At 42.0% G+C, this 20,026-nt stretch overlaps 2 protein-coding genes and 1 long non-coding RNA gene across 7 annotated transcripts in view; 1 reads left to right on the top strand and 2 right to left on the bottom strand.

The window, feature by feature from the left end:
• Window positions 1–15,144, bottom strand: part of CEP152 (centrosomal protein 152) — a 44,907-nt gene extending 29,763 nt beyond the window's left edge. For 2 of the 4 annotated variants that reach the window (XM_081888378.1, XM_081888381.1), the window contains exons 1-9: window positions 10,807–10,943; window positions 8,594–8,721; window positions 6,471–6,562; window positions 6,194–6,263; window positions 5,684–6,016; window positions 5,009–5,168; window positions 2,541–2,681; window positions 1,723–1,862; window positions 854–1,054 (exon numbers count right to left, since the gene is read on the bottom strand). In XM_081888378.1, coding sequence (XP_081744504.1) covers window positions 854–1,054; window positions 1,723–1,862; window positions 2,541–2,681; window positions 5,009–5,168; window positions 5,684–6,016; window positions 6,194–6,263; window positions 6,471–6,562; window positions 8,594–8,695 — 1,239 coding nt within the window. In that variant the 5' untranslated portion in view covers window positions 8,696–8,721; window positions 10,807–10,943. Of the gene's footprint in view, window positions 1–853; window positions 1,055–1,722; window positions 1,863–2,540; window positions 2,682–5,008; window positions 5,169–5,683; window positions 6,017–6,193; window positions 6,264–6,470; window positions 6,563–8,593; window positions 8,722–10,806; window positions 10,944–12,057; window positions 12,174–15,029 lie in introns of those variants that run through there. The other 2 variants (XM_081888380.1, XM_081888379.1) reach the window with 2 other exon arrangements.
• LOC309356979 lies at window positions 11,018–14,268 on the top strand. The gene is made up of 3 exons (XR_014162986.1): window positions 11,018–11,220; window positions 13,394–13,522; window positions 14,207–14,268. It is a non-coding gene; the product is annotated as an uncharacterized lncRNA (long non-coding RNA).
• Window positions 15,145–17,135: 1,991 nt separating the features above from the next.
• SHC4 (SHC adaptor protein 4) overlaps window positions 17,136–20,026 on the bottom strand; it is a 58,165-nt gene continuing 55,274 nt past the window's right edge. For both annotated transcript variants that reach the window (XM_081888558.1, XM_081888557.1), the window contains one exon: window positions 17,136–19,042. In XM_081888558.1, coding sequence (XP_081744684.1) covers window positions 18,893–19,042 — 150 coding nt within the window. In that variant the 3' untranslated portion in view covers window positions 17,136–18,892. The remainder of the gene's footprint in view (window positions 19,043–20,026) is intronic.

The raw sequence follows: 20,026 nt of genomic DNA, 5'->3' as shown, positions 1-20,026 counted from the left end.
CTTAAGTATGTCATTTGGCTGCTATTAACATTTTTGCTTCAATTAGCAATTCACCACCAAATTACCATGTTCTGATTGTTATTATTATTTTAAGATGTAAACTTTTGGGGGGTAACAGACACAATGGTATATTATATCCAATCATATTTTGCATATTTTCCAGAATATCTTTGCACAGGTCCAATATACATCAGATAATCTGCTTCACTAGTGCTATTTTTTTTTAAGGAAGGGAGGGGGAAGGGAAAGAAAAATTAAAACAAGGCTTTAGTCTCTTTAAAGTTTTAAATCACTTCTTTAGTAAATAAAAATGAAGGTGGGGAAGTATGCACCAGTCCCAAAGAAGGCTGCTTTTGGAGTGAGCTTAAGTAGATAATTGACATTTATCAACGTTAAGAGCATTGTCCTCCAGGGGCCTCTGGTGGTGACCCTGGGAAACTGCAGCCCAATTTAAAAAGAGAAAAATGGTTGTGCTTCTAGGAGCGGTGGGGTAGGAAAGAAAGCTGGAGTATAAACAATTTGAAGTCAAGTGATCCCCAATTTTTTAAGAATGATTTGCTGAATTAGATCTTCAGCATTACAGAATCTTGTCAAAACAGGTCCATGACTAGAAGTCAATGGAGTGAGGATAGTTACCACCATCTGTTTCAATTTCTAAAATAAAGGAAAAAGCCACTGAAGACAACTGAGCTCTGTGGTTTTGTAGTTTGTATGCATTCTGTATGCTTCCCTTCCACGTGTATTTTCAAATGGAGAGTTAGTATTTAGAATCTTTGTCAGATGGAAAAAGCAGAACATCGCATCTTTTCATGCCCTTTGTGTGATATTTCAATATTGCAAACCTCAATCTGACCTGCTCCTGGAATGCTATATTCCTAGCATCCAGTTTCTGTTGCAAAGACAAGGCTTGTTCTTCATGTTTCTGTTTGAGTGCTGTAACGATCGCCTCATGCTGCTCTCTTGCACGCTGGAGGGTGTCAGAGCGTCGAAGTTCCAAGAGCTGCTGCTGCATGGTTTCCATTGCAACTTCTGCAACTTTAGACTGTTTGATCAGCTACAAAAACAAACAAAAATCAAACAGGAACATGGGTTAGTTCAAAATGATTCCCTAGCCACTTTAAAAAAATAAAATTATTGACATAAATTCTCTGGTTACAAAGTATTCAACTTCTTAAATAGAATGCCATATCATGTTACGAAGCAAGTATTGTGCAACTATATTCGGCTAAGAATATCCATAATAATCAACTTTTTAAAAATGCTAATACATACTAAAAGGCCAGTTTTGCTTGAAAATGTGGACTGTTTGCATACTTCTTTCCCAAAGCAATTTCCAGCATGTAGTTTTCTTCAAGACCATGATGTCACACACTTTTCTTAGTCACTGATTAATTTCTGGATGATTACTGTTTCTCCAAGATTTTGCTACCAAACATTATCTGAGATGCTATCAACAATGAGATACAAGAACCCTTTGATTGTTCTTTATCCGCTGCTTAATACGATCTTACAACATTATAATTGGATTTAGTTGCAGACTGTATCCTGTAATTCCCCTTTTAGTATCTCTGATATCTTTCCAAACAATCCTAATCCAGTTGAGTCCTACTATATATGGGTGATGGCTCTTTTTTCTTTATGACATCACCAACAAAATTCTGAAATGTTGCAGTACTTTGGCAAATCTTTTAATAACTATGAGAATTGTAATAGTTACAGTACCTGCTCCTCGTTGGCAGCTAGCGTCTGAATTTGTGTTTCTAAAGCTTTTATTTGGCCTTCAAGCTGAATTTCCCTTTCTTTGGCAATTTGATGGAGTTTTTGACTTTCCTGGAGACTGAGACACATGCCATCTTTTTCATCTTTTTTAAAAAAGAAAGAAAAATATTTAAAACCTCTAGATTAAGTTTGAGAGGGTGGGGAAAAGGACTACAATGTCTACCTGTCAAAATGGCCCATGGGTAGTGGGAAGACCAAATGATCTTGCCCACTGGTTGAATCCTGTTCCCTCCCCCTGAAATAGCCAGTCCCTGCTCACACACAATTGTAAACATTAATACAATGATCAGCATAGAAAGAATGAACACACAATTTGTCTCTAATGAAGTAATTTAATTTTGGGGTCCAGATTGGTGTAGTTCTAATTTAATGAACACACAAAATACAGTTCGGACAATAAATTATAGCAAAATAACAGTGTGCTGCCTTGTTTATTATTTGTAATAGGCACTTCAATATTAACTCTTGAATATCTGGTCCTCTTACTGCCCTTTTGGCATTTTATCTTTGTTATTTCCCAAACTTCTAACACACCTCTGCCAAGAATGCAAGTGATCTCGGTCAATAATCCCAAGTGGGAGTGAACTGCGGAAAACAGCCTCAAATTCCAAATCGGGATTCCTTCTGGATCTAATCTGGCCTACGGACAGGGGGCTCCCCATCACTGCCAGAGAATAAAATATTTTATTTCTATGGGAGCTAGAATCCTCACAAACCAAACCAAAACTCTGCAGGTTCCTCCCCAAGGCAAAGAGATTTACCTTTTACAATTGCAAGCTGATGAGACAGATACCTAATCTGCTGGGCTCTTTCTTCCAGCTGGTTATTAAGTTCTTCCAATTTTCTTCCTTTTGCTTTATTAAGAACCTGAAGTTGCAGAATCTGCATGTTGTCTGGAGAATCTGTGAATTCAGATACAACTTTCAAACATCAGATATTAAAATATGTATGCTTTCCTCAACTAATATAAATATGGCCATATTTTTTTAAATGAGGGGGGATAATTATATCTTGATAAAAATATCAGAAGTTTTGCCAAATGCATCTTTGCTTCTTTTTAACTGATTCCCACCCCCAGCACAATTAGATGGCAGAGTCAACTATGACGCTTAGATGCAGGGATCAGAATACAGTGGTACCTCGGGTTAAGTACTTAATTTGTTCCGGAGGTCTGTTCTTAACCTGAAACTGTTCTTAACCTGAAGCACCACTTTCACTAATGGGGCCTCCCATTTTGTACGGATGGGTAAACATAGATGCTGACCTGAGTGCGCAGGGCTGCTGAAATAGCTCTTACTTTTGTCAAGTGAGCAGGTGCCTACAGGTGTTGATTCATAGACTAGAATGAATATGAATATATCTACACAAACACACACATATTACACACACACACACACACACACACACACACACACTTAATTCACCTTGCTATGATAGGATGAAATGAAATGATACAAAGAGGCTGTGTTTGTCAGAAGCGCTTTGTTCTTTTGATGTGTGTCCTGACTGCCCTTCTGAAATCTAGCATGTGCCAAAATCGCTCTATAGCAGGGGTCAGCAACCTTTTTCAGCTGTGGGCCGGTCCACCGTCCCTCAGACCTTGCGGGGGGGGGACTATTTTTTTTGGGGGGGTGAACGAATTCCTATGCCCCACAAATAACCCAGAGATGCATTTTAAATAAAAGGACACATTCTACTCATGTAAAAACACACAGATTCCTGGACAGTCTGTGAGCCGGATTGAGAAGGCGATTGGGCCGCATCCGGCCCCCGGGCCTTAGGTTGCCTACCCCTGCTCTATAGGGTGGGAGGAGTGCAGGAAGAAGGATAGAAATATTAAATCCTAGGTACTGTGAAAAGTGGTGTTGATTTTTGTGCTAAATGTAGGGATTGTACAAAGAATCACATTGTCCTTGTGAAACAGTTCTTTTTTCATTGAGAGAGCCTTGAATGCCTGGCTGAGGTAATACTACCTGGAATACTACTTTTAAGGAGAGTAGGCGCAGAGAAACCAATCTGGTGGGTTCAAAAGGAGGCTGACCTAGCACCTTCAGGTCCATGTGTAGTCTCCAAGTCAGAAATCTGTGAACTGTTGGTCAGCTAAGGAGTGCTTCCCTTCTGAGGAATCTTTTCACTTGTAGATGTGGCCAACAGACCTGTGGCTCACCTGGGATAGTACTGAGGTTAGTGCAGAAACTTGGTGTCTCAGTGTGTTGGGCTTGAGGCCCTGTTCCACGCCAGATTATAGGAACTGCAAGAACTCTGAAGCCAGGTTCCAGTTTGCCCATCCGCTTTCTATGACACCATCTGGAAAAGGCCCCCCACAAAAGGCCTCATAAATCCAGTTAGTTGATGCCTTCTGGAGGCCAGAATTGTGTCAATCACCTGTGTAGCTCGTCCAGTCTTCTGGAGTCTTTGCCTCTCAACCTGAGAGAGGTCCAATATTGGCCTGGATTTTGGAAAAGGCATGCCTGTTCAGTGTCCACTCTGCTGGCTAGATATAGTCTGATGAGGTAGTCTGTTGTACTGTGCTGTGCTACAATCAAGGCCAGGTTTTCTTCTGCAAAGATATGGAAAGCTTGTGCCTCTTTTAGGAGTAAGTGTGATCTGCCAGCCCCTTGGTATTCTAGGTGTGCTTTTGTGGTTGTGTCTTCTGTCAGGACCAACACTTTTGTGGCAAATGGTGACTGTGCTAGACTGTCTTCGTGCTAGACTGACTGCCCTGAGCACTAGCCAGTTTATGGTGTGTGTTGCTTCACTGCTTGACCAAGTTGTTTGCGCCCCTTACTATTGGCAGTGTGCATTTGGTTAGCTAGGATGGATCCAGCCACCAGCTCAGAGACTGTTTCACCAGCTTGTGTGTGCATCTTCATCGCTGCAAAGGTTTTTTCCAGTTGGGAGCCAAAGAAGACAGTAAAGAAGGAAATGAAGTTAGGGTTGTTGTTTTTTAGAAAATACTTCAGAAAAAGAGCAATAAAGAGAAAAGGGCAAAGATAGGTAGCAGGAAAGGAAGCCAGCATAGAACACAGACAAAGAGAGCAGAGCAGAGGAAATACAACCACTTTAGGAGAAGGCAGAGACTAAACTGAAGAAGCCTAAAGGGAAAAGCACATATAGATCAACTAGTCACATGTCCCTGACTTAGGCAAATCACAGGGCACCACCATCTATAAGGATATCTCATCTGCTACCCTCAGAACATCAACTCTTAGAGTAATTAACAACTTACCCTCACCAGTACCCAAAAATTCTTGTTGCATCTCTTCAAATGCGTCATTTCTTCTTGTTGCATCTGGAGAAATAGGGACTGATTGCTGGATGTTATTTTGGTATGGCTTATATACTACTTTGTAAGGCTCCACAGTTGTTTCTGAAGTGCCACATTGCAACTACAACAGAAAAACATAATTTCTTTAAAAAGTAAAAGTCGCTTCTTACATTTGTTATTAAAGTTCCAATACCCAATTATGAAATATACATGTACTGTATAGTGCCACATATAAAGGAAGCATATATAAGCCCCACTTTTCCCTTTAATACATATGACTGGATTCCTACTCCTTGCCTCTTGTCACCCATGTACTTTATTTTTTATTTTCTTTTTCTGTTGTTTTTTTACAAAGTAATAATCATAAATAAATAAGAATAAAAGTGTGCACCCCACCACCGAGTAGTGATGGTAGTACCCCAAGACCTTAATTTGGAAACCATTACTTGGAAATAAGCCCTAACGATTTCAACAGAGCTTAGACCCAACTCAGAAGTGCCAGATTTGCTATTTGAAAGTTACAAACCGACTTAATCTTGAGGTTGTTTTCTTGCAATGCCACTAGTTTTTACAACTTTGGAAGATGAGTATCAGGAAATGAGAAAACAAAATAGCAGCTTCAAAGAGTCTACATACCTTCAAGTTTTCCTTTTTAGCATCAATGAAATTGTCTGCTTTGCTGTGTTGCTTACTGAACTCTTGCTGGTGACCATTTGTGTATGGCCTAAAGTTTTCTGGAAGGTGATATATATTGTCTTGTTGGTAGTGGCTAGATGCTTTAAACCCATCTCCTCCCAGATACACTTCATCAGATCCATCCTCACTAGCTCTGCCAGAAATCTCATACATGCTTTTATCTTCATCTTCATTGTGATGCTCTGACCAGTCACTGCCATGCATTTCACCTTGGAAGTTGCCTTGGTCATATAAAAAGCGCTCAGCATACAAATTCTGACCCTGTTCATAGTCCTGTGAATAAAGTTAGTTAGCACAACTGGGTACTAGTTATGTTACAGCTAGAAAAGTTTGAAAGACAACATGAATAAATTATTATATTGCAAACCTGAGCAAAGATAAAGATAAACAAGCAAGCAAGCAAGCAAGCAAGCATGCCAATCTGGTCCACTGTATGTCGTATTAACTTACACTTGGTGGATTTGTTGCAACTGGATGATCATCCCATCTGTTGGCATCCTGATCCCAGGGTTTCTGTGCTCTATAAAGAAAGCACATGGAGCCATAGGAAACACGTGAGCATATGTAGCATTATTGTGATATATATATTATTAGCTGAACTTTTTTCTTCATCTGGCCTCCTACTCAGGCAGTTGATGTTGCTCATACAGTTACTGTGAGTGCCATTTGAAAATTTCAACAATGTCAGGAGTGGGTGGAGGATAATAAAGAGAGTCAAGTTTCTTACTGTTCATGGTCCTCGGGTGCACTGTAATCAGAGAGGTGATCTCCGCTGTCTTCTAGCATATCATGGGGAAGGTCTGTTAATAGCTGCTGCAACTGAAATAAAACTTATTATAGTTAATTAAACATGCAGAAGGTTGGACTAGATGATCCTCAGGGGCCCTTCCAACTCTACAATTCTATATTTATTTGATTCTATGGAGCACATATCCACTAACTCGACTTGTGGTTAAGCGAAAGAGGTTTTGGCACCTTCAGTATCAAAGGAACTGAGGAGAAGGCATGCTACATTGTTCTGAAAACGCCAACTATTATAATATTGCCACCACAGCACATATTATTCTTTCTCTGCTGGGCCATGAACATTTGCTCAAAAAGTATGGAAGATATTCCTTCTCATAAACAAGGCAGGTAAGATGGAATAGAACCATAGTAACACATTCATTTATGGGAGCTGACCTACTGCAAAAAAAAGATGCCTTTGAGGGGCATGCTTTGCTGCTACCAAAAGCAGCAAGCAAGATTAGAATTCATCAACTTGTTCAGCACAAAGTTGCACATCGGAAATATATCATGAACTGTAAGATTGTAGTTCAGACAATTAGGTTGGATACAGACATGGCTGCAGCAGAACTCTGCTAACTGGATGCTTCATAGGCAGAATTCAGAGAAGGAAGCTGTTGTCGTTGTTGCTACTCTGGACTCAATGCCTGTAACTGACTACTTGAAAATAACCAAGAGCAATAGGTTACCCAATCACCAGTTTCTTTGTATGAGCTTAAAAAGGTAAAGGGACCCCTGACCATTAGGTCCAGTCGTCGCCAACTCTGGGGTTGCGACGTTCATCTCACTTTACCAGTTTCTTTGTATGAGCTTAAAAAGGTAAAGGGACCCCTGACCATTAGGTCCAGTCGTCGCCAATTCTGGGGTTGCGACGTTCATCTCACTTTACTGGCCAAGGGAGCCAGCGTACAGCTTCTGGGTCGTGTGGCCAGCATGACTAAGCTGCTTCTGGGGAACCAGAGCAGCACACGGAAATGCCATTTACCTTCCCGCTGGAGCAGTACCTATTTATCTACTTGCACTTTGACGTGCTTTCAAACTGCTAGGTTGGCAGGAGCACGGACCGAGCAACGGGAGCTAACCCCGGTGCGGGGATTTGAACCGCCGACCTTCTGATTGGCAAGTCCTAGACTCTGTGGTTTAACCCACAGCGCCACCCGCGTCCCATTTGTATGAGCTTATCCCTCCTCTATTCTAGCACTCCATTCCTCACATTTCTCAGAATACAGGGTGCGAAACTCTGCCCCAGCCTCTGTCTGTCTCTCACACCCACACACAGAGTTCTCCACCTCAACTCCTTAATGACTTAGAGAAGCCAGGACAGGTAGCTGATTTGAATGTTGCACTGTTTGTCTTGACATGACATTATATTGATATGCAAGCCTGCCTGAGGGAAGAGGTGTGTGACAAAAGCTATCCTATCCTCCTGGCCTGAATACTGCCTCCTGCTCTGCTCCCGGAATTGATGGAGGGTGGGGTTTTATCAAAGGTAAAGGAACACCCACAACTCCTGCTGTCTTCAGAAAGGAGTTGCTGCTCTTCTAGACAGAACTATATAACTGCATTACAAGAATGGTAACCTAAAGAACATCTGTTTGAGCCTGCTTTTGCCTTCTCCCTCCCATGCCTTTTCTTAGTATGTCGTGGCATTCTAGATTATGAGTCTCTATAACCAATTTTTGTAGGCCACTCTGGGAGCGTTTCTGGCTCAATAACAAGGAATAAATGTTTTCAATAAATAATATGCAATGGAACATTCAAAACTTTGGAACCCTACTATTTTACCCTATAATTTTACTTCGAAGCTGGAGTGGGTGGTAATAATATAACATTATTTCAGCTGAAGTATCATGATAGGAAACCAATACTGCACTTCTCCAAGTATTTTTTTTAAAAGCCAAAAAATACTGTGAATGTAGAACTTAAGTCACTGCAGGACCAACCTTTCTTTTGAGAGGGAAGAGCTACAGGCCACTTACATCTCTCAGAATACCCTTTCTCGGTATTTCTTTGTTGAGGAAGTTACTTTTCAGCAACTAACTAAAATAAACTTTCTTTACTTACTTGGAGCAAGGAATCCTGTATAGAGTGCACCTGTTCTTCCAAACCTTCAGTGAGGTTTTGGTACTTAGAATGGATCTCAACTGATACATCTGTGCAGTACATTTTCTTTTTCTCACGTTACTAGAAAACTGTACACAACATAAGCGATTATGGTGTTTTAAATTAGATACCCAATTTTTCTTCATCCTAAAACTAGCAAAGCCTATACATGTTTGTTTATTAAAGGAAAGCATCAGCCCACAAAAAGAATAACGGGCAAATAGGAGAAGTGCCTCTCTCATATTTTAGAGTGGATTACTATATTACAAATCAAGGGGGTAACCACATAAGTAAGACTGTACCCAAACCACCAGGAAAACTATACTTCTTCTTTTTGGCATGGCAATCAAGATTCTAAGTTATCAAATATACTACATCTAAATGTTCACAGATGTTCCAAGCTATACACTGTCAACACCTTTTTGTTCAATGTTTACAATTACTATTTCTATATAGACTAGGGCTTCAGCACTGCACAGTATTGAGGACTTCAGAACTGGAGTGAAGTAGATGAGTTTCTTCTAAAGATCCACTCATAAGAGGCAACTGGAGGGGAGCAGGAAACCTTTGGAGAGCAGAGGATGCTGGAACTGGATGAGTCAAGGTATATAAGAACAGAGAGAAAGGGTGAGCAAGGCCATGGAAGGTTTTGAAAGCAAAACTGAGGACCTTGCGCAGGATTTGGGAACTGGTAGGAAGTCAGCGTGGGGATTTAAGGAATATGACGACAAGAGAGGTGAATAATTTTAGTAGCAAAATGTGAGTTGACCAATGTGAGGCAACAGAAGGCCAGAAGTGGGAATACAAAAGATGCCTAAGACATTGATTCATTTTTGCTGGGGGAGGGGCAGGGAGAGAGGAAGGGCTGCATTTTTATACTGTTGTAAAGGAGAAAAGATTGTGCCTGTTGTCCAAGGATTTCAGATCATCTCTATGCAGGGTTTCCCAAACTTGGATCTCCAGCTGTCTTGGGACTATTGTTCCCATCATCCCTGACCACTGGTCCTGCTAGCTAAGGATGATGGGAGTTGTAGTCCAACAACAGCTGGAGACAAAAGTTTGGGAAACCCTGCTCTATGGATTAGACGAGGGATGGAGAATTTCAAAGCCAGAGACCAAATGCAGCTCTCTCCTTCTGGCCCTTAGGACTATTTGTAAGCAACAGGCTCTTCTTGGCCCTGTTCCCCACCATCAAGCATGTTGCCTGGCTGGAATGTGCCCTTTACTATTATAATCCCTCCTGAATGAAGATATAAATATAGATTGATAAATACACAGTGTGTGTGTATACCTCTCACTTTGCTGTGGCTGGAAAATAGTCTGCTACGTTAAGCTAACAAATCACACCCACTGTCATGCCCGCTTTTGCCTCTAGACTTGCTCACCACTGCCATATGGTCCCCTTCTTCCTGGCATGCTTACTTCAGAGGTTTGGGATAGGGGGTGTACAGAAAAATGTCCAACCAATTTGCAGTATGAAGTGGTAGTACAGCTCATAAACATGTTTACACCTCTGCAAAAATTAGGGAAGCATGTCACCATCCCGGTGGAAGGCAGGGAATTAGTTCAGTTAGTAATCAGCATACCTAAAGGAGGGAAAGTTGGGAGTTTTTGAAGCCACAGAAGGTGGCTTCAAAAAAACAAACAAAAATCAAGGGTCTGGTGAATTCCATTTGATATCTGAACACGAATGCATTCTGGCAAATTATCCTAGCTTACTAGTTTGAGATAAATACTGTAGCTGTGATACTGTGAAAACCAATTGCAAGGTGTATTAAATGGGACAGGAAGCATATCCAGCAAGGAATACTTTCCCCCTTTAATGACCAAACTAGACAAGGAGCAAAACAAATTCTATGCTGATTATTTAGCATTAATGCAACAATGACAGGAGATTGTACTGGTCAGCTGATGGTGGTGTAAGAGCCACTCTGGTTCTCTAGGTCCAAATCAATACAAGTATCTTGCTGCAATACAATTAACCAGCAATAGTTTCCCTATAAGCCCTCTTGACACAACTCCATTTAGAAATTAGCAGATTTGTGTGTTTTTTCTCTCTCCACAAAATATACAGAACTCTCAGGGAAAACTGATACACAGCAAAATCAGTTACATGTGCAACAGGCACCCTAAAACACTAAATAAATTAAACTAAATGTATAAGAAACACATACTGAAGTGCTGCATAGAACAGCAGAATCTCTTTTCATAACCAAGAGAGGCACCCACATTCCTAAATACTCCAGATAAGAGAAGGCATAATTCACAGTTCTGTTACAACAGCTGACTCCAACATGTACAGAAGCTTAAGAAATAGCAAATGACAAAAGCACTTTATTTAAAGGTGTTTTTTAAAACAGCCAGCCACACTAATAAGGAGCTGTTTCGGTGACATCATGAGACACTCAGGTGTAATTTCAAGAAGATTATGATGTCACTAGAAATGTCTTTCCAAGACAACAGTATTAGTCTTAACAGAAAGTAGATTTCTGAAGTGGAGTCCAATCCCAGAATAAGAAAGTCACAGAAAAAGCTCAACAACTATACAAGTTGGACCAGCCATTATAGCTGTATAGCAGACATGCTAGGTCAGTCATATTGTAGAGCTGGAAAAGGTTCAGAAGAGGGCAATCAAAATGATCAAGAGCATAGAGCAACTCTTCTAGGAGGAAAGGCTACAACATTTGGGCATGCTAGAGGTGTAAAGTTATGCATGGCTTAGAGAAAGTGCATATAGAGCAGGCTTCCTCAACCTTGGCCCTCCAGACATTTTGAGACTACAATTCCCATCATCCCTGACCACTGGTCCTGCTAGCTAGGGATCATGGGAGTTGTAGGCCAAAAAACATCTGGAGGGCCAAGGCTATACTTTCCTTTCAATATTATGTTCTTCCCTTTCAAACCTTCTTAAAAGTTCAACCAGATGATTTTAAGAGAAGATAGCTGCTGGCTGATGTAACTACGTTCACCAGCTATAGAGCTATTGTGGCTAGTAGCTGACCTGTTCTTCATGAAGTTGTCTGATCTTCTCTTAAAGCCACCCAAGTTGGTGACTGTTGCTATTTCTTGTGGAAGTGAATTTCAGAATTAACTGTGCTCCGTGTGAGGAAGTACTTTTCTTTCGTCTATTCTGAATCTTTCAACATTCAGTTTCACTGAATGCCCACAAGTTTAATTTCATGAGACATGGGAAAATTTATCTCTCTATATATCAGGCTTCCTCGTGAATTATATAATGAACTGTTTATGATATACTGCTGGGCCAGATGGGTCATTGGCCTGGTACGTCAGGCTCTTAATATGTTCTAAATCATTTCCAATGTGGTCCTTAGTGCTGAACAAGTCATCTACCTCAGCATAAGAAAAAAGGAAAGTTGGGGGCGGGGAGAGAATAAGAAACATGTTTGGCAACTCTTAGTTTTTACCTCTTGCTCCCTAGCATAGTCCTCCTGGTCATATTCTTCATCTTCATGTTGTACTTGCAAAGCTGCGCTGTCAAAGTCAAGTGACATGTTTGCAATAATGATTCTTGTTTCACCTGTGGTGGGGAAAACAAAAATTACACAACTGCAATTAATAATAATAATAATCTTTAGTGAAAGAGGAAAAGAGCCCTCAAACATACAGACACCGATCCTAAAGTGACGTTGCCATTATAGCCAGAATTTGTCAGAGCCTTGTTACTTTAAAATTCTTTGATACTGACTTCACTGAGACAGACACGCTCCACGGATTCTCCGTGAATGAGTGGTTGTTGGAGGGGATTTCTGGGGCAACGTGGATGCAACACAACCCCTAAAAGCTTTCAAAAGGCACATAACAGCATAGTAACATAACAGGAGTTAATGTTTGGTTGCCTGCTCATAAGCAGCCGTTTGGCCTATGTTACACCTTTTCCTAAAGACTGACCCCCTCCATCCTACCCCATCCCAAATTTTTCATATAACATTCCCTACTTGCAGTTCAAGTGCCAATTTTGTTCAGTTACATTACTATGCTTGGAAGATTTGGTATTCTGAAGTAGAATATGGTTGTGGTGATTCAGTCAGATACAAATAGCAACTCCCTATATAACTTTGAAAACAGACCATTTTAGTCTCAAATAAACACCTCACTAAACCTTCCAATCACCTCTAAATTTATTCTCTGCATATTATTCTTTAAATATTAATCTCAAGATTTGGTAACAAAATTATTATTTTGCCCCATCTGTTATGCTTTTGATGAGTTCTGTGAAACTCAATTGGTACTTGAGAGATTGAGAAATGCCTTGATGTTTGATTGCTGCATTTTTATAGATCCAACCCAGACTCTTCCACTCTTCAGTCTAAAAAAGCTAGCCTCAAGCATCCAACCTATGAATATAAAAAGCTATTTTATTTTATAGTTGCTTTGCATAGCAATGTTTGCAAAAGAATGTGTAAATTGATGGCTTGCAGAGTTTACATGTTACACTAGCAGGAGACGGGACCAGGAGAAGTTAGCCAACCTTTTTGGTTCTGACCCTCCAAACTGAAATAAAATTCCTTTCCCTGAAGACCCTGAGAGAGGCTAGAATCCATGAACCTAAATTCAAAGAATGGCCAGCCCTACTCAGCCTAAGTTCAGAAAGATTAGCTTGGGAAATGTGTTGAGTGACTGAAACCTTGCTGAGTGAATAAGGTAGCGGGAAATATTTTGTGACGCTCCCACTATTCCTTCAAATTATAACAAGATAAGAACAGCTCTTCTGGATGAGGCCATAGGTCCATTATATTCCAGCAGCCTGTGAGTGGCCAGCCAGATGCCCAGGGAAAGCCAGCAAGGAGGACCCAAAAGATTAACAACAACCTTCCCACTTGTGATTCCCAGCGGCTGGTATTCAGAGGCATACCATCTCCAACAGTGGAGGTAAAAACAGAGCCATCATGGCCTTCTCGGTAGTGGCGCCCTCCCTGTGGAACGCCCTCCCACCAGATGTCAAAGAGAACAACAGCTACCAGACTTTTAGAAGACATCTGAAGGCAGCCCTGTTTAGGGAAGCTTTTAATGTTTGATGTATCACAGTATTTTAATATTCTTTTGGAAGCCACCCAGAGTGGGCGGGGTATAAATAATAAATTATTATTATTATTATTATTGTATCCTCCATGCATTTGACCAATCCTCTTAACCATCTCTGGGAAAGCCTTCTCCATTAACTTCAGAATTATATATACTTCCTTACTTCCAACTGGGCTTTTGTCAAGCATCTTCTGCAAGTCCCTGGTTGCCATTTTTGTTTTGCAAGCCGCTTTGAACGATGAGAAAAGCAGCCCAAAACGTTAACAAGCAATGTATGTGTAAAGTTCTTTTGAAAACGTATCAAGAACTACTTCTAAAGCACTACATAGAAGGGCACCTTTATGCAGCACAAACCTGTAAATGAGTATTGCTCAAAAGTATGCCTTATTGAGGCGAATTAGAATTCTGCCATTGGAGCATCTCAGGTTACGCTGGGAAGCTGCAACCCCACATCTATTTAGGCAGATCAATGGTACGATTGCCACCTGTCCAGTGCATCTTATATTGATACAGTTTTGCCCTGTATTTCAGATCTTCTCTCTGCCAAGCTAGAGATCCTCTCCAAATGCCTGTGTTTGAAAGGGTGTGTGAAAAGTCATGTACAGTGGTACCTCGGGTTAAGTACTTAATTCGTTCCGGAGGTCCGTACTTAACCTGAAACTGTTCTTAACCTGAAGCACCACTTTAGCTAATGGGGCCTCCTGCTGCTGCCGCGCCGCCAGAGCACGATTTCTGTTCTCATCCTGAAGCAAAGTTCTTAACCTGAGGTAACCTGGGTTAGCGGAGTCTGTAACCTGAAGTGTATGTAACCCGAAGTACCACTGTATTTAAGCTCCGAGTAGCCAAGCACAGATTTAAAATCCATGTGTGTGCATGTGTGTGTGTGACATGTATTCCAGAGAATAGGCTGCAACGGATCACTTTGGACTGCTTTGAAGTCGCTTCAGCACCAGATGAGAAAATAAAAACCGCCCCCCATTTTGCCACAACAAAGGTGGCAACCCTAGACAAAGGGGCTAGTCAAGGAAAGCGGCTACGTCAAGCTTCCTCAGTTTTAGCACAAGAGCGTCCCTCTTTACCACAGGTGCCTATTTAAAACATTTTGCTTCTAAAAAAAAAATTCGTCAGAAGACGGGGTGCGAGTTGCGAGGGAAGCAGAGCAGGCGAATTCGACGTCTAGGCCCGAGGCGCCCCGTTTCCATGGCGACGCCCAACCACCACCACCCCTCCCCGGGCGCCCCCGCCGCGCTGAACCCCGCCCCGGGTTCCTACACGAGCGAGCGAGCAGCGACCCCCCCACATTTTCTTCCCCCCCCCCCACACACACACTCAACGAGCAGCCGAGACGCCTCACCTGTTCCCCCGTCCCCACGCCGCTAAAAGCGACCCCTTCTCTCTTCCGCGTGACGACCGAACCTGCCCGTCGTTCTTTGGATGATTGAAAGAAAGGCCGGCCAATAGGCAAGGAGACAGCCTTTCCACAAGGCGGGGGTGTTTGAGAGAAGCCGGTAGGCGGTGGGCGAAGAGGCGGGCTTTGCTTTTTGTTTTTCCTTTCTTTCTGCTCCAAGCTCGGTTGCGCCGCGAAGCCTTTCCTTGTTTGAAAGCTGGCGCGGCTGGCGGCGGGAAAAGGAACCTGCTCGGCGGTTGGATGGAGGTCTCAGCCAATCGGGAGGAGCGCAAGGGACCAGACAGTTTCAGAGCCGGCTGCGGCTGCGCTCTAAGCACATTGCAGGCTGCCTGTTGGAAGGGGAGCTGAGTGTGTGGTTTTGGCAAAGGGGAGCATTTCGGCTGTCTTCCAAATAGGAATTATTCCGGGGCTGGAGGTGGGGCGGGGGGCATCCTCTGTTCTGCCTTCAGGACCCATTCACCTGCTCATCTTACACAGAAGGAGCGCGTTGTTGGATCAGGACCAGCAATCATAATCATAATAATTGTTATATTTCTATACACCACCCTTCATCCAAGGATCACAGAGCAGTTTACACTATAAAAACACAAAAAAATACATAACACAGTAGCAAGCAAAAATAAAAGCACCCATTTTAAAAGGCCATAAAATGATTTGATTAGCCAAAGGCCTGGGAGAGGAGAAATGTTTTTGCCTGATGCCTAAAGATATGCAATGAAAGTGGCAGGCGATCCTTCCAGGGAAGAGCATGCCACAAACGGAGAGCCACCACCATGGGCGGGGACAGAACTGAGCTATCTGTGATACAATTGGTCAGTTAGTTAAGTTTTTATTTATTTGCCCATGGACACCACAGAAAAGGCTCAGTTGTTGCTCTCTGGACCTCTTGTGGACAAAACACAAAAAGAATGACTTCAGATCATGGTTGCAAGGTCTGAGGCGGTTCATGTGGGGAGAAGTGGTCCTTGAGGTGTTGTGGTCCTGAGCCGTTTTAAGGCTTTATATGTAAAAACCAGCACTTTGATCTAGGCCCGGAAATTAATTGGCAGCCAGTACATTTGGGCCAGAATTATGTGCTCAAACAGTCTTGCCACAGTGAGCAAACTGGCCACTGATTTCTGCACCTGCTGATGTTTTCAAACCGTATTCAGAGGCAGCCCCATGTATAATGCATTGCAGCAATCTAACCTAGGTTTCCAGAGCATAGATGACATTAGTTAGGCTATATCTGTCCAGATAGAGATACAGCTGGGTCACCAGCCTAAGCTGATGGAAGCTCTCTTGCACCATTGAGACCACCTGAGCCTCAAGTGACAGCAAAGGATCAAGAAGTATCCTCAAGCTATGTACTGTTCCTGTAGATGGAGTGTAAGTCCATCAAGAGCAAACCTCCCCCCACCCATCTGGTCTAAGGAACTGCCCACTAACGGTGCCTTTGTCTTATCTGGATTGAGCTTCAGTTTATTGGCTCTAATCCAGTCCATTACAGCGGCAAGACAATGGTCCAGCACATCCCATGCCACACCTACAGGTGTAAGAGAGCTGTGCCTCAACAGCATATTGCTGACAACGTACTCCAAACCTTCAGAAGACCCCACGCATCAGTTTCATGTAGATGCTAAAACTGAACCCTGAGGAACCCTGCATTGCAGCTTCCATTGGGCCGAACAGCACTCCCCAAGCATCATTGGGTGCCAGAAAGGTGACACCTGTCTAATATTTAATGGGAGAACATTCCAGAGTGTAGTTTCCATAACACAAGAGGTCTGATTCCCAAACTGTGCAGAACAGACCTCCTGGTGAGATTCAGGCGGCCCTCAGCTTCAGAACATAGTGATTGGCTGGGTGTGTAAGGGGTGATATGATATTTCACGTATCTTGGGTCCCAAGTTGTATAAGGCTTTATACACCAAAATTGCCATGAGCAGTGCAGTCACCAACAAGCTATCTCATGCTGCAAGCCTTTTGGTAAAATGTTGGGATTCTCATCTTGGCATTGTGACAAACTGTGTGAACTGTGTTGTAAAAAGAACAGAAACAAAACATGTAAAATATATTTGCACAGACAAAGTTTATTTTTAACTGTAATTATTTTAAAAGCTAACCTTATTTAAGACTTTCATATATCCATTGTTGGGCATCCTAGGAGAGAATCGCCATCTATTGCTCTGCCAACTTGTTCAGCTCTTACAAATATGATTTTGGTGGCATTGTGCTAATATATAAAAAGGAATATACCCTGAGAAAACTATCCTTTCCATGTGCAGTGTGGTCTTGAGTATGTGCACTTGGAAGTAAGTTCCAGTGACCAGGTTCATAACAATCAAATCCTGGCCTAATAAACCAGCATATATACGAGTGCCATGGACAAGCATGCAGTGGTTTATCAAGTCAGGATTAGAACATCTGAGTGTGGCCGCTGAGTTCAGTAAATATTACTCCCTAGATGTGTGTGCTTAAGAGTGTAGTCTTCTTTTTCAAAACTCCAAACACACTACTTGGTCTCTCTGTTATAAAGTACAGAATTGCTTCAGTATATGCTAATTTACATAATACTTCAGATTGACAACGGGTACAGAGACAATGCAGGGTGAATATTTATTTCTAAGAAACTTAGTTTCTTAACTTTTAGGAACAAAAGAAATCTAGTGGAGCTGAAAAAGAGCACAGTGGTCGCATGCAAAATTTAAAAAGAGGAAAGGAAAGTAGCCAGTTTAAAAAGGTCCCCCTGCAAAATAACATATAATCTGTTTCCTGTAGCTTCTCTATATTGTAAACGTACAATGGAATTTGAGAGTGAAAGTTATTTCTGATACTTGTTGGCGTTATTAGTAAAATCATATTTGAGACTCTCAAAAATATTAGCATCTAACTAGGCTTACCATCCATTAAGTTCATCTCTTCTTTTCTTAAAGAGCAGCATGACATGCAAATGAAGCTTCAGCTATCGCTTAACATGTAGTGCTGCTGGTAAAGGCATAGAAGGGCTTTTTGAAAAGTAAGCAAACCTAAGTTTAACTGAGTGTCAGCTTCCATTTCAAAATTATGCTTAATTTACATACTTAGATTTAGCAAATGTTGCACAAACATTTAAAAAGTTTAGGGATATTATTATTTATTACTACTAATGAATGAATCTGATACCTTTCTTAAGCTGTAGTCTTTCTCCAAAGCATACTTACATTTCACTGAAATTGATTAACGAAACTGTGAATTTTGGAGTAGCCCTCAAAGAAAGATCAGTATCATAATGGAAGTTGTTGTTGTTGTTTTATCGTTCTATTCAAATTGACCTGTGGGTTCTTTTATCTCTCTGTTTTTTGGCAATCATATCTTGTATACCTAGACAAATTAATCAACTAAATTTTTTAAAATCCAGTATAAAGATTATTTATTTCCCCACACCTCCTTGGTTAAAAGGCACATATTTCTATCATTCCAGCCAGTTTCTTCGAGTCAGTTTTGCTTTTGCTTGTGATCATTTGCTTGTGCTTTTATATTTCATACTGATTCTAAAAATCATTAGAAAGTGATTCTGGTGCTTGGTATCTCCTCTCTCTCTTGCTCTCCAGGGTTTTATTTCTGTAAGGTAAAACTGTTATAGCTGTCCAGATGGGACTGTATAGATGTAAAGTAGATAAACACACTGGCAAGTAGATAACACACACGCACAAAGTCTTGTGTAACAGCATCTAGAGGCATCATCTATTCTTTGTAGAGCTAGGATCCCTGTTTCAGAATAGTCACTTGAAGTTTTGTTAGGAAAAAGAAAGGAGGAATTGTCTTGAGGATGGCGTAAGCCAACCTAATTATTTGTTATATTGCGGGTGTCCGGTCCCTTTCCTCAGAGGCTGCTTCAGATTTAATTCACTTCCAGAAGAGATTATTGGCAATTTATTTTCCATGTGGTAACGAATAAGATGATCCACACTGTCAAACACATGATCTTTGGTTCTAACCTAGAAAAGACAGCAAAAAAATAAATAAAGGCAAACGTTAGTTTTCAATTGTGTGTCAATAAGGTGGCTCTGCATCTCAAACCACCATATTGCACCTGCCTTCTCCCCAGCTTTTCTTCCACTTGCAAAATATTAAAAGCCAGAGTCATGATTGCTGTGTGCTACATCCCAGTAGCAGCTGGTGTGTGTTTTGTGGTGCTGGAGCAGCTTTGTTCACCCAGATTCTCAACACAGTGGTCGCTGCTGGGCGGGCAAGGGGTTAGGTGGCAGGGAGGTTGCTGCAGTGTGGGTGCAGCAGCGGAGCCAATCAGATGCTCACGCTATTGCTATTCCATTGCACCACCCTCCCTGCCACCTTGCCCCTCCCCTCTCAGTTACTGGCAGGAACCTCTGCACTGGGAATGTAGGTGAGCAATGCCACCCAACCTTGTTCCATCCCGCTGTCTGCTTCTACTGCAGGGGTCAGCAAACTTTTTCAGCAGGGGTCTGGTCTACTGTCCCTCAGACCTTGTAGGGGATCAGACTATATTGGGGGGGGGGATGAACGAATTCCTATGTGCCACAAATAACCCAGAGATGCATTTTAAATAAAAGGACACATTCTACTCATGTAAAAACACGCTGATTCCCGGAGCGTCCGTGGGCCAGATTTAGAAGGCGATTGGGCCAGATCCTACCCATGTTCTACCCATGTTTCCTACCCATGTTCTACTTGAAAGACCTACATTGGCTCCCAGTACGTTGCCAAGCACAATTCAAAGTGTTGGTGTTGTCCTTTAAAGCCCTAAATGGCCTTGGCCCGGTATACCTGAAGGAGCGTCTCCACCCCCATCGTTCTGCCCGGACGCTGAGGTCCAGCGCCAAGGGCCTTCTGGCAGTTCCCTCACTGCAAGAAGCAAAACTACAGGGAACCAGGCAGAGGGCCTTCACAGTAGTGGCACCCGCCCTGTGGAACGCCCTCCCATCAGATGTCAAAGACATAAA

This window comes from Podarcis melisellensis, assembly GCF_964234715.1.
Source record: "Podarcis melisellensis genome assembly, chromosome: 14".
Classification (NCBI taxonomy): domain Eukaryota; kingdom Metazoa; phylum Chordata; class Lepidosauria; order Squamata; family Lacertidae; genus Podarcis; species Podarcis melisellensis.
The sequence above is the reverse complement of the archived record's forward strand: the minus strand, read 5'-3'. Positions and strand labels throughout refer to the sequence as shown.